At 39.2% G+C, this 17,979-nt stretch overlaps 1 protein-coding gene across 2 annotated transcripts in view; it reads left to right on the top strand.

Moving 5' to 3' along the window:
• LOC121414232 (PC3-like endoprotease variant B) overlaps positions 1 to 16,756 on the top strand; it is a 35,804-nt gene extending 19,048 nt beyond the window's left edge. For both annotated transcript variants that reach the window (XM_041607343.1, XM_041607342.1), the window contains exons 6-15: positions 1,046 to 1,083; positions 3,370 to 3,455; positions 4,232 to 4,320; positions 6,269 to 6,441; positions 7,072 to 7,314; positions 7,915 to 8,015; positions 9,434 to 9,655; positions 11,516 to 11,785; positions 13,023 to 13,261; positions 15,391 to 16,756. In XM_041607343.1, the coding sequence (XP_041463277.1) occupies positions 1,046 to 1,083; positions 3,370 to 3,455; positions 4,232 to 4,320; positions 6,269 to 6,441; positions 7,072 to 7,314; positions 7,915 to 8,015; positions 9,434 to 9,655; positions 11,516 to 11,785; positions 13,023 to 13,261; positions 15,391 to 16,559 (2,630 nt within the window). In that variant the 3' untranslated portion in view covers positions 16,560 to 16,756. The remainder of the gene's footprint in view (positions 1 to 1,045; positions 1,084 to 3,369; positions 3,456 to 4,231; positions 4,321 to 6,268; positions 6,442 to 7,071; positions 7,315 to 7,914; positions 8,016 to 9,433; positions 9,656 to 11,515; positions 11,786 to 13,022; positions 13,262 to 15,390) is intronic.
• The last annotated feature ends 1,223 nt before the right edge of the window (positions 16,757 to 17,979 follow it).

Raw genomic sequence — 17,979 nt, 5'->3', positions numbered from 1 at the left:
TGACATCATCGACTCTCTCATTTGGATGTAACTGGCTCGTTCATATAACTATTTTGTTGAAAATAAGCGAAACTTTGAAATGTCATAACTTTCTTATTTTACATCCGATTTTGATGAAATTTTCAGCATTGTGCTTGTCTGATTTTTCTCTATTGATTCAAATCAACATTTTTCTGGGTTGGACTTGACCTTTAATCTTCTGAATGTGTACAAGTTATGCACTGAAACACTCCTGATATGAAAAGATTTAAAAGATATATGTTCTATAAATGTTGTGAATGTTTATGTTGCATATTGGATGTTGCATGAAAATTGGTGTCTGACTTCTTTATCAGAATTATATATTAATTAAAACTTGATTTTATTTTATTAGAAAGTCCATCTGAAATGTGAAGTCACGTGTGTATACAGTAAGATGATGCATGTGCCAATGATATTTCACTAAATAAATTTCTTTGATTTTATAGGTAAAAAAAGGAATATATGTCTGGCAGTTATTAGCCTTGTTTGTTGCAAGCTGGATATTATGCTTTCAAAATCTCCATTCAAACATTTTTTTTTTCTACAAAATAAAAAAAATCAAGTCCTACACAAAAAAAAATTGGATCAAATATTTTTTCTGAATTTCTCTCATGTAACTTTCTAATCAAATAATTTTTTAACATGTACATTTTTATTTTTATGTATTTCAAATCTTTATCCAGAGTAGCCTGTTCAGCTTTATACAAACAAATATTATTTTACATACATTTTTTTTTCTACAAAAAAATCAAGTCCTACACAAAAAACAAATTGGATCAAATATTTTTTCTGAATTTCTCTCAAGTAACTTTCTAATCAAATGATTTTTTAACATGTACATTTTTATTTTTATTTATTTCAAATCTTTACATACATGTAAAAGTATCGATTAATTTTATACTAGTTAATTTTCTTTCAAGTTATTTTGTTTCCGAGTTAATTTCTGTGAAGTAACTATTGATGAATATGTTCTGCCCATTAACTTCATTATAATTCAATATTTTCTTTACTCTTTTTTGTACAGGAATGGACCAACATCATCCTGATCTAAAAGATAACTTTGTAAGTGACCTTTGACCTCTGATTCATTGGCTAGCATTAAGCTCGTAATAAGTGTATTCATACGGCCCCAATCACCAGAGTACATGTTAAATTACAAGAACTTGTTCAGGCTCGAAAATACCCTATACTTATATCCGCATTCAAGAAGACTTTTTTAAGTTAAGGTCTCGAAGATACAAGCATGAGCAGCATGGTCTGATAAGCAGGCAAGGCACGAGATTGAAAATCACAAGCTCGGCAGCCATCCACGTCGACCACGCCAACTACACTTTAGGCTTAGAGAGCTCACATAATTTGCTTTTACACTGCCAACAAAAATGTACCTGTGAACTTTGAAAAATCCCTGCAAAAGTTCTTCTAATTTTGACATGTACCTACTTTTTAGCTGGTATTTTCTTTCAGGGATATAAATACGTGTAATTTGCTTCCACACTGTCAAAATTACCTGGTATTTTCTGAACGGGGTAGATCAGGGCAGATTTCCTGATCAGAAAAATACCTGGTGCTGATAAACTTCGAGGCGGTTTGAAAACACACCCATAGAACAAACCTGAGGTCAAGTTCTAAACCCAATCCTCCTGTATATTGCAATATTTCTGCAGCGAACTCCTCTTCAGGGCATAAAACTCTCTTTTATTTCAACCAAGAACTAAAACAGTACATACAATTGTAAAACATGTTGAATGTTTTCTGAAATTTCTGATTATTTTGATGGAATACTTTGTTGTTGTTTGGTCATGTTTTTGCCAAAAGTTCTCTGAAAACCTGGTTATTCACTCAAGCTTTTAGGTATTCGCTATCCCCCCTTTTTAGTAGGTTTTATATCTTTCTCTTTCTTTTTCCTTTTCTTTATTGCACCATGAGCATCTTTTTATGATGGATACTGGCGCATTACAAATGTTCATATTATTATTACATGTACTTATGCACCGATGATTATACAAGCTTTCTAGTGATAAAATCTTGACAATCTGATCAGACAACTCAATCAATAGTGACAAAGATTAGGGGAGTTACTTTGACCTGGCTCCAGTGTCTGTGGTAAACGCTCTTTTGTATCTAGCTGCATTGAGTCATGGCTTCCAACAATGAAACCTAAACCTGGGTAAAATTTGATAAAGAAAAGGATTATTGATTTTCCCATCCTCTTCCTTTTATTCTCATATCATCTCATTAGGTTGAAGTGATTTGTTTTCTTATTAAAGAATATAGAATAGCTCTCCTGCTTTAGTGCTTTTTAAAGCATGCATGTATCAATCAATGGGGCTTCCTCTTTTATACAAAGAGCAACTTGCTGTTTTCTCTCCCTTTTGTAGCTATGTTCTCTCCCTCTTATAGCTGTTTGTAGCCCTTTTGAAAACGGGCTAGAAAACAGTAAAATTTGTCCATTTAGATTTCTCCAAAGACTTAAATACAAATCAAATCAAATCATTTATTTCCACAATAATATAGAAACATCACAAATATGTACAAAATAGGATTAAACAAACATAATTGAAAAAGGAAAGTGAACCGAGTTGATCAAAAGTAATACTTTGGGGGAGCCAAGGAAGACAAAATAAGTCTTAAAATCAGGCACCCAACATAATTTTTGTGCTATCAAAAATGATTTCTTAACGATATAAAGCATGTGAATATGGCTCTCATTCATAACTTTCAAGATAATAGCTAATAAAAATCAACACATTTGTAATACATGAATCAGAGCCTGCAAAGCAGCACATTTTGTTTGTCAATTTTGCACAAATAGTAGATAGTTAAAGTAGGTCATGATATCTATGTACATGATGCTCTCCTTGAAAGGTTTGAAAGATAGAGCGAATGCATTTTCATACGTACGTGCCATGTGTGTAGAACCTAACATGCTGGAAAGTACTGGGAAAAAAAGAAAGCCTATGAATGTTCTGGGGTAAAGGTACATTATATGGGAAATGCATGCTTGTGCAAAAATGAAACGAAACATAAATGTGCAAATATTGCCACCAAAAAAGCACAATGAGTTCAATTAATACTCCTTTAACATACATTATGCTTTTTGTGCAATGTCATCTAGCAGTGTACTAGAACAATCTGACAGCACAGAATGATCGGCTCAGTGAACCACAGCTATTTCTGTGTTTTTAGAGTGTTTTATAGTGTCAGACGAATATACAGTGTAGCCGTATGTTGCTGGTAACCAATCACATTTGTCCAAGGAAAACAGACTATATACAATACACAAGTACAGTGTTGGTGAAATTCAACATTGTAAACTAACATTTTCTTGTGTTTTTTTTTAATATGTAGGACATGTATGCAAGTTTTGATTTCAACAATGTAAGCAATGAGCACAGCCCCACCCCTGATTATAACAAGCCTGCTAGTCAAGTACGGTAAGTATCCACATACTTGATAGGCATTTGTCTCATTGGCTCATCCACACTGCTCGACCTCTAATTCATTTTCGTGTTTAATTATTGAGCAAACAGTTTGGGAACATTTGAGTCTGGATAAAAATCTAGCAATGAACAGCTCCATTATGTAATATCAGTTCATTTCCTCTAGTCTGAAAGTCAGACTGTGATAGTAGACGAGTGTCGTTCAGATATAATGCGACAAATCCCCCCTCCCCCCACATGTGTTTGAATGATGATAAATACATGTGTCTCTCAAATATTGCCAAAAGTTCTCCATACAAGCCTGTGCATTGTATGCTTTATTTCATGTTATGCATTTTCAGTCATTCAGTGTGATGGTATGAATCATGTTATTTATAAAGGAGCATTTATTTTTGAAGATACATCAAATCAAGAATGGAACCATCTTCTTTAAGCTTCAAGTCCAAAGTTTAGTCTTACTTTAATTTTCTCCAACTGAGTTAAGGGTGAAACGGCAGTAACCTGAAAACAACAATGTGATTCTGATCAATGTGGTCACATGACACATTTCTTTAGGTCACCATGAGGGGGTCCCCGTCTTAAAGACCAGAACAGTTGCAGTACGGAATATCTATTACACCTGACCACTTTTTCCAGAAGCAACATTATCATGATTGATTCTTGGAAAATAACTTCCCGTAATAATTCTTTTACATGAAAATGGGGCCGAATTCGTTCGGTGTATATTTTTTAATTGGCTTTTCAATGTGTAATGTTTTTATTGTGTTCAGTCACGGTACAAGATGTGCTGGAGAGGTAGCCGCTGCAGCCAATAACAGCATCTGCGGAGTGGGCGTGGCCTATGAAGCTAGCATCGGAGGTGAGCATTGATATTTTTTTTCTTGGGCAGTTTCATAAAGTTTCTGACCTCGTGTGTCTGTGCCCAAATAACCTTAGTTTGAGTTCCAGAAGGTGGTCTATTTTAAACTTCAAGATAAAAGAATTGAAGTTTTTAAGTGAATTATTAAAAGATACATTCAAAGTTCAACTGTACACATGGTCATATCTATTCACTTCCTTATCACATGAAACATGTCTACAAAGAAAATAATATACAAATAATGAATGTTTATGAGTGCAATGGACAGAATAATTCATGAGGTGACAGATGAAAAGATCAATTCAGCGAGGCATAGCCGAGTTGAATGGATCATTCATTTCATCTTTCACCGAATGAAATATTCTGTCCAATGCACGAATGAAGAAACATTCATTATTTGGTTTATATGACACTTAAAATATATTGTTTTTCATAGGAAATTTATCAATTTTGATGCACAAATATGATCATGCAGTGCCAGCTCGGGCTGTTGATTGTCGCTACAATGCGCGCGTGCAATGGACAAAATCGTATGGATCCAAAATTGCATGATGAATGGATCCTAAATTGCACAGTCGATGACGTCATTGTAAAATGGTCCGAATGATCGATATCAAACAACCAATCAAATGCCAAGGATCTTTCTAGATGTCATATAACTGTCATTAAAGTTGACAGTGTCATGTTGCATCTGTGAAATACTCCAGGTTTTCTTATGAAAAAACGAACCTTGCGGCTAAATAAATTTTTGGAGTATTTCTATTTCAGAATTCTGTTTCGAACAAGAAAATATGAATTCTCATATTACCCACATGTTTTCATTTTTGTCTCACCTGCGAAGCAGAGTGAGACTATAGGCGCCGCTTTTCCGACGGCGGCGGCGTCAACATCAAATCTTAACCTGAGGTTAAGTTTTTGAAATGACGTCATAACTTAGAAAGTATATGGACCTTGTTAATAAAACTTGGCCATATGGTTAATCAAGTATTACTGAACATCCTATTAGAGTTTCATGTCACATGACCAAGTTCAAAGGTAATTTAGGGTCAATGAACTTAGACCATGTTGGAGGATCAACATCGAAATCTTAACCTGAGGTTAAGTTTTTGAAATGTCATCATAACTTAGAAAATATATGGACCTAGTTCATGAAACTTGGACATAAGGTTAATCAAGTATCACTGAATATCCTGCAGGAGTTTCACATCACATGACCAAGGTCAAAGGTCATTTAGGGTCAATGAACTTTGGCCGAATTGGGGATATCTGTTGAATTCCCATCATAACTTTGAAAGTTTATGGATGTGATTCATGAAACTTGGATATAATAGTAATCAAGCATCACTGAACATTTTGTGCAAGTTTCAGGTCTCATGATTAAGGTCAAAGGTCATTTAGGGTCAATGAACTTTGGCCGAATCGGGGGTATCTGTTGAATTACCATCATAACTTTGAAAGTTTATTGGTCTAGTACATTAAACTTGGACATTAGAGTAATCAAGTATCTCTGATCATCCTGTGCGCGTTTCAGGTCACATGACCAAGGTCAAAGGTCAATGAACTTTGGCCGAATTTGGTGTATCTGTTGAATTACCATCATAACTTTGAAAGTTTATGGATCTGATTCATGAAACTTGTACATAAGAGTAATCAAGTATCACTGAACATCCTGTGTGAGTTTCAGGTCACATGATCAAGGTCAAAGGTCATGTAAGGTCAATGAACTTTGGCCATGTTGGGTTTTTTTGTTGAATAACCATCATATCTGTGTAAGTTTATTGGTCTAGTTCATAAAAAGTGGACATAAGAGTAACCATGTATCACTGAACATCTTGTGCGAGTTAGAGTAGTTTTCAAAGTCAGCACTGCTGCTATATTGAACTGCGTGATGCAGGTGAGACGGCCAGAGGCATTCCCCTTGTTCATGTTCTTTGATCTCTTGTTTCAGGTATTAGAATCCTGGACGGTGGCGCCACTGATCGTTTGACATCCCAGGCCCTCCAGTTCAACAACAGCCACATTGACATCTATAGCTGTTGCTGGGGACCCGTTGACGATGGGATCAGGTTTGAGATGCCACACACCTTGACGAAGGAGGCGTTTGAGCATGGAGCGAAAACAGTGAGTACGACAGGGGGATACTGGTGGTGATTGTGATGGTGGCGGTGATGATGATGATGGTGATGGTGGTGATGATGGTGGTGATGATGATGGTGATGGTGATGATGATGAGGATGATGATGGTGATGGTGATGATGATGATGATGGTGATGATGATGGTGATGGTGATGATGATGATGGTGATGATGATGGTGATGGTAGTGATGATGGTGATGGTGAAGATGATGATGATGGTGATGATGATGATGGTGATGGTTATGATGATGATGATGATGATGGTGATGATGGTGATGGTGGTGTTGGTGGGGATGATGATGATGATAACATTCTTTATTATAAGTGATGGGTAAAGTGTCTGCGTAGATTGTGGTGATGAAATGATGATTGATAATGATGGGAGCAGCCGTGGTAATGATGGTGGTGATTTTGCTGATAATGAAGATGATAAAACTGCTTCTAGTGCTGATGTGAGTAATATTGATACTGATAGTAAGGTAATAGCAAGCTTTTGATCAGCGATATTTGGTCAGCATTGAATATCACATTGTCCAAAAATGTACCTCTGACACTCCCTAATCCCTCTAAAGAAAACTTTTAAACCTTACGGTAATGTATCTTTTTCTCTTTTAGGGTCGCAACGGGAAGGGGTCCATCTTCGTCTGGGCGGCTGGCAACGGTGGCAATGACGACGACCACTGCGGGGCAGACGGCTACGTTGGTGACATCCATACCATCGCCATCAGTGCCATCAACGACCATGGCCGACCAAGCTATTTTGTGGAGTCCTGTCCGGCCATCATGGCTGTGACACTCTCTGGGGGTCCTGCGACCGTTGGTGACCTGAGGAATGGCAACTTCAGGTGGAACCTTGTGGTAAGAATGCATATGCTTCCCTGGCAGGTTTCATTGCTTCAGAGACAATTGCTCCAATGGAAATTCTGCACGTTAAGTCAAACATAAAACCTAACCTCCAAAACTAATCAAACCATATTCTTTATCTTTACATCATTCGGAACCAAAAACTCTATTACAATCCTCGATCTAACCCTACGCCCTCTGAGATGCTAAGGCCGGAACAAATGTTACAGGAGCAAATGTTGTGTCACCACCTGGCCACATGCTGTGTTACACAACCAAGAGGAATTTTTAGGTGAAATTAGAATGTTATTGTTGCCTATATGATGTATAAAACTGATCAAACTTAAGAAAAAATGATTGTCTAAAACAAGACAACACTGAATGTATTAATTCATGTATTATTCCAAGACCAGTCATGAATGATACAAGCAACAGACGTGATGATATATTGGATCTCTACTGCTAAAGATTTGTGTCAGAATTTGCTATCCATAGTAAAACTGCAACTTTAGACCAAAGTTTAAATTCAACCTGAGTTCAAGGTATGGTGGTTCCTGATGTCTTCTTTGTCTCTTTACTTTCATGGTCAGTAATTGTTTCCTCTTGATTGTGCAGACTACCACAGACCTGTATGGAAACTGCACCACTGCCTTTGTTGGAACGTCCAGTGCAGCCCCTCTAGCCTCGGGAATGTTTGCTGTAGTGCTGCAGGCAAAGTGAGTGGTCAAACACAAAACTAAGGGTGTAATTTGTGGTGTCGAGTAGGGTGTTGGTGTTGAGAGCATGCATCATGATGTGTAGATTAGACCCAACACCTTTTATGGGCTTACAAAAATGATATATACACAGATTGTGGGTGGTGTCATATCTCGTGTTGGTGTTGAGAGCATCATGTTGCCTAGATTTGACCCAACACCAATCGTGGCTTGGCAAAAATGATATACAAAGATTGTTGGTGGTGTCAAGTAGAGTGTTGGTTTTGAGACCATACATCATGATGTGTAGATTAGACCCAACACCTTTTATGGGCTTACAAAAATGATATATACACAGATTGTGGGTGGTGTAAAGTACAGTGTTGGTGTTGAGACCATACATCATGATGTGTAGATTAGACCCAACACCTTTTATGGGCTTACAAAAATGATATATACACAGATTGTGGGTGGTGTCATATCTCGTGTTGGTGTTGAGAGCATCATGTTGCCTAGATTTGACCCAACACTAATCGTGGCTTGACAAAAATGATATACAAAGATTGTTGGTGGTGTCAAGTAGAGTGTTGGTGTCGAGAGCATAATCGTGTTGCCTATTAAAATTCGACCCAGCACCAGTAGGGGGTTGAAAAAAGTGACATATACAGATATCATGGGTAGTGTCAAGTATTGTGTTGGTGTTGAGAGCATATATCATTTTGTATATTATTATTATCATTATTTTGTCTCTTGAGTTTCACTGACAAATATTCTCTCCCAGCCAATCAGATGCATGGGCTTTCAGTAGCTTATAACACTGACAATCACTTCATGAACCTGTTTTGTCTCAGTTGGTAGAGCGTCTGTCTCACAACCGGGAGGTTGGGGGTTCAAACCCCGGCCTCGTCAGACCAAAAGACGTTAAAAGATGGGAGTTGCTGCTACCCTGTTTGGCGTTAAAACGATTAAAGGGATAGAGCCTCATCGATCTGGTGCCGCACAGTGACTGCCGGGCCCACAATCAATTGGGCAAAGCAAAGTTTTGGAGTATTTCATGTCTATTTCAAACAATGAAATATAGATTTTCATCATAATAATAATAATAATTTGCATTTATATAGCGCCATCTATCTAGAAATATTCTATTCCGAGGCGCGTTGTTATTATTACCCCGGCTGTAGCTTGAGCTGCCTTTCAACGCTCATGCATTCAAGGAATTAATCCTACTCCGTACCCATTCACCTCACCTGGGTTGAGTGCAGCACAATGTGGATAAATTTCTTGCTGAAGGAAATCACGCCATGCCTGGGATTCGAACCCACGACCCTCTGTTTCAAAGTCAGAAGACTTATCCACTGGGCCACAACACTCCAAGACACTCTCCCCATTTCCTTGCACATGCCGATCATTTCCTCTTTCTCGTTGTTGTGTTTCTCTAGTCCTCAACTGACATGGAGAGATTTACAGTACCTCATCACTGAAGGCAGTAAGATTCCCCAGCCTTACAACGACGGCTGGAGCATCAACGGAGCCGGACTCCACGTCCATCACGACTTTGGTTTTGGAGTCCTGGACGCAGGCAAGATGGTGGAACTAGCCCTCACCTGGGATCTCGTTGGCCCGCAGGAAATGTGCGAGGTGGATCCGGTCTTCCCAGACCTGTAAGTTACATCTAGTCCAGAATAGCAACAGTTAAAATGATTTTTAGGATAAATGCATAATAAAAAAAATGAAGATTTTCCCACTTCATTTAGCTCAGACAAATCATCATCATCAATTCTGAGTTTTAAATCTGGTTTTGTCCTCTTAAACAGGTGTGGTCGAATTCACCTCATGCTCCCAGCAATCGCCTTACCCCCTCCATCCACTTTGCCTGATTCAGCTCATCTTCTATCCTCATCCCAACCCTCTCCTCCTCCATTCTCTTCAATGCCTTCTTCGGCTTTCCTCTCCTCGAGCCAGCCACTAAAACAGAACGAGGGGAGCATTTCATGAGAGAACTTGTGGGATGTCTGATTTGAAACAGTCCTTTTTCCGGCAGAATAGCGTTGTAAAGGTCAGGTTCCCATGCTTCCCAACTTATCAAAATCAAGGTGACAAATGGTTAAATGCTCAGCCAATTAAAATTACAGAAGGTTATCAGAAGACAAATGTTGGTGAAGTGCTATTCAGGGTAGGCTTATGACTGTCTAATATTGAAGAGAGAATCACTCAAACAACCTCGATAAAATAGTTACTATACCATATATCATGGACATGCAGTCTTGAAGTCTCCTACATTTTGATGAGTGTTATCAGATTTAGGACAATATATTCCAATAATGCCATTCATTCAATTTTGTAATCGTTTCCCTCTCATTTCATCTGCTTGTAATGTTTTGCATTTGTACCCTAATGTCCTTTGCTTCCGCCATATTCTTGTTATTATGTTGTCTTTGACCATTCTTCTTCCTATCCAATCTGGAGCCCCATTACACATAGGTTAGCAATTACTTTTGAAAGAACAATTCTGATTGGATCATAGTCAGTCTACTGAGCAAATGCCCCGGGGGGGCCACTTACATTGACGAGTGGATACCATGCGCGACCAAAAAAAACACGTAAAAAGGATGTCCTTTTCACGATAGGGCACGTTACGTACGTAACGTGATAAGGGTGTCAAAAACACAAAAATAATGAAAAAAGGGTATCTATTTCGCTAGGAAAATTACGTGTTTAGGGTCGAATTTGCGGGGATGATAAACAAAATTAAAATGTTTTATAAAGGATGTCCTTTTGCCCAAATACTACGTGTTTAGAGTCCTATTTGCGCGAGGTGTAGAAGGTGGGGTCGTACTAAACCAAATACTAGTAAGGTAAAGCCGACGACCGAAGGACCCGTAACAATAAAACATTCCTGTACTTGTTTAGGGGTTCATTTCAGGGAATATTTGCCAAGAGTATCGTTTTGTTTCCAATACTTGTTAAGGGTAGTGTTTCACACGCCAATACTTGTTAAGGGGTGCATTTTCAGAATATGGAAATTACGTGTTTAGGGTGCTTTTCGAGACCCCATGGTCACGCATGGTATCCACTCGTGAATGGAAGTGGCCCCCCCCGGGGCAAATGCACATGCAACGATGGTTTTGCTAGACCATTTCATTTAGTGATTAATTGCTTACCATTGTGTTACGGACCCATGGGCCCCGTCTTTAACACAAAAAGTTGGATAGATCTGATCATCCATAATTATGGAAAGCCAGCAACGCCCACATCTAAAATGCATGTTTGTTCAATAAATGTTTTCTGAATATGATGTATGTATGTGAATTAATTGTTTTCTTGACAATTTGGTGTGTTCCCCCTTGTTTACAAAGAGCATTTCACAAATTTCCTGTAGAATAAATTTACAACACTGATGGATTTCTGTATGGTTACGATTGATTGGATCAATTGTAACTCTTTGTAAGACAGGAGCCTGATCTTCTGTTCATTCCCCATCTCAATCACACTTCCATCCCACTTTCTTGTCATCCCATCAGATCTCTCCGCCAGGGTGATACCAAGAACGTCACCATCTCTGTGAACTGCCCCAGCGTCCGCAGCATGGAGCACGTCAAATCGTACGTAAGCCTCCAGGCCTACCGTCGCGGCGACATCAGCCTAGTTCTCTACTCTCCGTTCGGTACACCATCTCGGCTCATCGACACCCGGATCCACGATAGCCACACCGAGGGCCTGACTGACTGGCCTTTCATGACCGTTCATAACTGGGGTGAGGACCCGAACGGAGACTGGACCCTGGAATTCAGGTTTGTAGACTGATTTGGAGATGGGTACCAGTACGGTTTTCGCTGATGTGGATTACAGTACACCATGTGGAGTGTTATAGAAACAGTGGATAGAAGAAGAAAAAGGAAATGGATAGGCGAGAAAGTGGAGATTTGAGAGTAGAGTATTCTTTTCTTGAATGTAGGACTGTAAACCAGAAGAGATTGAGGAGTTTAAAACAGCTTGAGTAGTAGGGTGGATGAGGAGATGCTGGCTTGAGTCGGCGAGTAGAAAGACTCGACGTTTCGGGCAGGTTGACTGTCCGTCTTCAGGAGTGAGTGTTCGCTCGGCGTGTGGGGGTACTTGTGGCGTGCGTGCAGGGGAAAGCGCTGGGCCGGCGGTCACGGCGGGCTGACGTCGTAGGTGGTGCTATGTGCGTGGGTCAGCAGTTTTTGCGGGTACAAGTTGGTGTTGGTATGCGGACGTGGTGTGTAGACGGCGGGGCGAGTTATGGTGGCGTGTGTGTGTGTCGGTGGCGTAGAAGATACATCAGTGGTGGCGCTCTGTGCGTGTTGGTCGGCGGACTTGTCGGGTAGGCTTTGGCAGGTGAGTGGGTGGCCTGGTGTACGGATGTGGTGTTGAGTCGTCGGCGAAGGTTATAGCGAGGTGTAGGTGGCGGTGGTGTGTGCGTCGGTGAAGTCGCCGGTTGTATGTTTATTCAAAATATTTTCTAGCTATGATGCGTATTCATGCATTAATTGTTTTCTTAAAATATTACTGTGCTTCTCTTTGTTTACGTGCAAATTTCCTGTAGAAAAATTTATGACACTGATGGATTTCCATAGAGTTACGATTGATTAGACCAATTGTAACTCTTTGTAAGACGGGCCCCTGGGGAATATTTCATGAAACAAGTAGCAAGTGATTTTCACCCTGAATTTTGTTCTGAGCCAATCACATGAAAGGATTTCAACATACAAGTCTGTGAAAATCTCTATTTGTTTCGTGAATTGCTCCCCCACCTGTGCTCAAACAGCAGACTTCATTTTTGTTTTGCCTGCTTTAGTCTAGCAAGACTTTTGGTGCTGCTTTTTTTATGTCAGCGGCAACAGCTGCTGCAGTGTCGTGAACACTGAAATCTTTACCAAGGTAATTTGTTTTAATGTCTTCTTGAGTTAACTCTAACTTAACTTGCGGGAGGGGTCCATTAAGCACACAAGATCATTATTAAAATGAAACATGTTCCAATAACTATTTCCCCCTACTTTAACTTCCTAGATACAACCCGACCCCTGAGAATGCAGATCAGCCCGAAGACGAGGAGCTCGAGCTGTATCCTCGGGTCGAATTCCACCGTGCTACTCTGAGCATGTGGGGTATGACCATATATGGAGTCAGTGAGCCCCGTGAGCTTGCAGATGTTGACGAGGCTAAAGGGGCTACCACCGTGGTGGATGAAGAGGCGGAAGGTGAGGAGGATGAGGACAGGAATCCTGCTGTCAATCCCGATGATGCGGGTAAGTGGTGTTTTTAATCAGATTTTGAGTGGAATATACAAGGAGGACAACTTTTGGAGATTAGAATTAGGGAAAATTTCCAAGCGACATCATATTATGTTTGAGCCTTACATGTATTTTGCAGTTAGTTCCCATTATGTTAACATACTTATTTCGTAATAGTTAAATGTATGGTATGTATGCATTTTCACACAATATTTCATTTTTTTAGGGGGAGGTGGTGGTATTTATTATTAATTAATAGACTCCTGCCGTCCACTATTATAGCGGAGGGCACAAGTTTTCAAGAGCCTTATGATAAAATGGGGAGGGTTGACATCTGTGATTTTAGAATATTTGGTCGAGCAACATTTGATTTTTTTAGGGGGGGGGGGCAGGTTTGGTCAACAAAGATTAACATGTAAATCCAGTCTAGAAATTACACTTGATATGTCACTAGCCTGCAGTATTAACACATCACCGCATTGGTCAGATCATGCATTAGGCCACCGCACACCTTACGACTGTTCGCGATCCGATTTTAGAACAAATAGCACTTTCCCTTTTTTCTTTAAATGTGAATGGAACATATCATTTTATTTGAGGTTAAAATTAATGGAAAAAAATACTAGAAAGAACCATATTGAAAGATTGCAGTAACGGCCAAATTATTTTCAAATTGTAGCCAATCGTATGACTGCTATGACGTCATTACTAATAGATATTAAATTCGCTTTTATTCTTATAAGGATGAGAGCATTTTCACAGATTTGAACATAGGAATTCGTACGGGGATTTAGAACATTACACAGTAAGATATTCCAAGTCTCAATATTATCATCAAATTCTACTACATTTTATTCTGAAATCGGGTCGCAGACCAATCATAAGGTGTGCGGTTGCCTTTAGGGAATTCGCTCTAGCAAGTAATCAGCAATAAGATCCCAAAATACATATGGGCTATTCCACGGTTACTCACGTTACATTTGGAGACACCTTGACTCATACTTGGAGCTGTAACTCCATTATTATTGATAGGAACTAAACATCTCCGTATCACAACAAAGTACACAGTCTGACTATCCTTTGTATAAAAACAAAACTTGGGAAATTCTATTATGCTCCTGGCAAATCTTTGGAATATGTCGGTTACTCACGTTACATGATTTGTCCCAACCTGTGGAATTGCCCATATCACATGCACATTGGCAATAACTTTGTAAAACACCTCCCTACACATTGATTTCGATTGAAGAACGAAAAGGACATGTCCACCCTGACAAACAGTTGACTTGAATAAAAAGTGAAAAATCCAGCAATCATAATGTTCTGAGTAATCATAATGTTCACTGAAAATTACATCAAAATCGGGTGTAAAATAAGAAAGTTATGACATTCTAAAGTTTCGCTTAATTTCACAATATAGTCATATGCACATCGGTATGCAAATATGGGGACTGATAACATCACCCACTCACTATTTCTTTTGTATTTTATTATGTAAAATATGAAATTAATATAATTTTCTCCTGTAATGCGCAACAAAAATTGATTTCTCCCAGAACATGAGGTTTTACCATTGATTTAACATTGTCAAATCAGTAAAATGTCAAATCAGTGAATATTGAAATATTGTGTAATTCAAACAAAAAGAACAAAAGAAATAGTGAGCAAGGCTGATTTGCATGTCACTGAGTTGTGCACTTTCTTACTTAATACCCGATTTTGGTGAATCTTTCAGTGTTAAGCTTGTTTGATTTTTCTCTTTCGATTCAAATCAACATCTTTCTGGGGTGGACTTGACCTTGAAGTTACATGTACATTTTATTCTTGATTGAGTGTAAGTTTCTTTCACTGCCTTATTTGCCTTTATTTTCAATCTGTGGTTCCTTTTGTTGTCACATTCATCTACAAGTCCTCAGGATCATACTTGATGCAGTTGATACACTGAAGAACATATTCAAAATGATAGTGGTTATGTTGCACAATGTGTCTATACAACAGTGATCATGATTGCCAATTGCAGTTTCATATTACCAGCCTTGATAACATTCCCACATAGTAATCATTCTTTGGCAACAATAACACTTCCTGCCATGGAAATGTAGGGTTTGCTTTCACCAGCATTTTGTTTTCTTGTATGTCTTCAGGTAAGAGTGATTGGAACACCATCAGGAAAATATACAACCAAGAACAACTGGATAGCGAAGAGATCAACCTAGACCTTGAGGACATCGCTAATGGAGTCCCCCTACCGCCTAACCGAGCCCACAACATCAACAAGATCACAGGAGGAATAGGTACAGAGTACTTTGATGGGAACCTCCTCAGCAATCAGGGTCTTGTCAAGCTAGCCATGTTCGCTAGAAGACTGGATGCCAATGATCCGATCCTCAGGTACCTGAACTCTCTGGATGACGAGTCTCTGATGATGCTTGGTCGGGACTTTGATCTGGACAACGTGATGGAGGACACAGTGATGGAAGGTAGAGAGGTGGATGTAGGTTTGGAGGAAGACGTCAGAGGGATCAATTTGCAAGAAGGAGGAGCAAAGAGAGAAGGACTTGGGGATGTGGCCTTTGACGGACGAAGCAATGAGTTGACCAACACTGATATCCTTCGCATATTACGTTCGCTGGATGTGGACACATTGCGGCTATTGGTCGAGTTGGTTGAGGAAATGGACACCTCGAAGAAGATAGCAATGACAGGGTCCCTTCATCATCAAGACAAGTATGCCGAAAAGACAAACCAGGACGTGCTTGTCCAATACCAGAAGAAGGCAGACTATGCACTGTTAGGGGATAGAGAGTTGGTAAACATGATAGAGAAGAAAGAAGAAGAGGAAGAAGAGGAGGAGGAAGAAGAGGAGGAAGAGAAGGAAATTATCCATTTCCAGAAGAGGATCGAGGATGCGCTGCTAAGGGATAGAGAGCTGGGTAACATAGAAGAGAAAGAAGAAGAGGAGGAGGAAGAAAAGGATTTAGTGGATGAAGTTATACAATTGCAGAAGAGAATCGATACGGACTTGCTTGGGAAGAGCTCGAGCAATACAGCAAATGACATGGAGAAGAAAGAAGAAGGGGAGGGAGAAATAGAAGAGAAAATGGATGATAAAATAATTCAGTTCCAAACGAGAACTGAAGATGCTCTATTAGGAAGTGGACTGAGAAAAGATTTCAAAAGGAAGAAAGAAAATAGACCTAGTGAGAAGGAGGCGCACACCCTTCAAGAACAGTCAAAAGCAACTAATTTACTTGAAGATGATAGACTTGATGAATTACTAAGGGATCTGCAGGAACTATTAGAGGATGATTGATGTTTTATTTAGTATTTATTCAAATTCAGGGTTGAATTGTTTCATGTATATGTATATAAGATTATCAGAATTATAAAGAACATATTTATATTTAGATCACATTCTGTATTTTCCATGCATGAATGTGATAGAAGATTATTATTCGGGGGGGGGGGTTAGCCATGTTTTTTTTTAAAGACTTATATGATATCTTGACAAAACTGAAGTCTGATGATTGGTTCATGAAGCGCTTCAATATTTTTTTCAATATATTTTCTTGTATCAAATCAAATTTAATTAAAATAATAATGATAGGCATTTGTATAGCGCCATCCATCTAAAAACAATCTATTCTGAGGCGCATTGTTATTATTATTATTATTACCCGGCCTTAGCTTGAGCTGCCTTTCAGCGCTCGTGCATTCAAGGAATTATCCTGCGGGGTACCCATTCACCTCACCTAGGTCGAGTGCAGCACAGTTTGGATGAATTTCTTGCTGAAGGAAAACATGCCATGGCTAGGATTCCAACCCACAACCCTCTGTTTGAAAGGCGAAAGCCAGAACCACTAGACCATGATGTGCCCATAAAGCTTCAGTAGGAGATTTTAGTAAGTATCTCCAACAGGTCACCTCAGGGAAAATGACTCTGATTGGTCTGTTACATTCAGACCAGGGTTGGCAGGAGAAGGTTCAGATATTCCGAAGGTTCGTATATCCGAAGGTTCGTTAGTCCGAAAAAAAAAGAGCTTTGTTATTCCGAAGGTTCGTTAATCCGAAAACGAAATGAGGTTCGTAATTCTGAAGGTTCGTTAGTCCGAAGACAAAACGATTAACGAACCTTATTTCGTTTTCGGATTAACGAACCTTCGGAACATCGAACCTTATTTCGCTTTCGGATTATCGAACCTTCGGAATAACACCACAAAGTCGGATTGACGAACCCTCGGATTAACGTACATCGAGGTATAGGCAATTTACGTGTTTCGGAATTACGATGTGTAACCGGGGAATACTGGTGGTAAATGCCACTTCAATATTTTTGTGAGGAAAATTGGAAATAGTTTAAAATGCAGGGAAATGCTACAAAATATACTTCTTGAATATTTTCAGCTATTGTTTCTTGTCTCAAGCATATCTCTGGGTACATCTGAAGTACCTCCAAGAATATATGCAAGTTTTCCATTATTTCCCACCTTAGCAGGAAATAACTATATTTTTCCGGGAAATTACCAACCCAGATACAGACATGGGTTTCGGGAAACTGGAGGTTGTATACTAAGTGTGCCTAAAAGTGACACACCAGTGATAAAGCAGGATTTCACTATTTTAAATGTGATGTGGAGCCCGTTGAACAAAGGTTTGCATTCAAACGCCAACTCCAAAAATTAAAGACGACTCCAAAACTCAATCACAACTCCAAAATGAAACGGTTTCCATGA

This window comes from Lytechinus variegatus, chromosome 4, assembly GCF_018143015.1.
Source record: "Lytechinus variegatus isolate NC3 chromosome 4, Lvar_3.0, whole genome shotgun sequence".
NCBI lineage: Eukaryota > Metazoa > Echinodermata > Echinoidea > Temnopleuroida > Toxopneustidae > Lytechinus > Lytechinus variegatus.
This window is presented reverse-complemented; position numbering and strand designations above follow the sequence as displayed.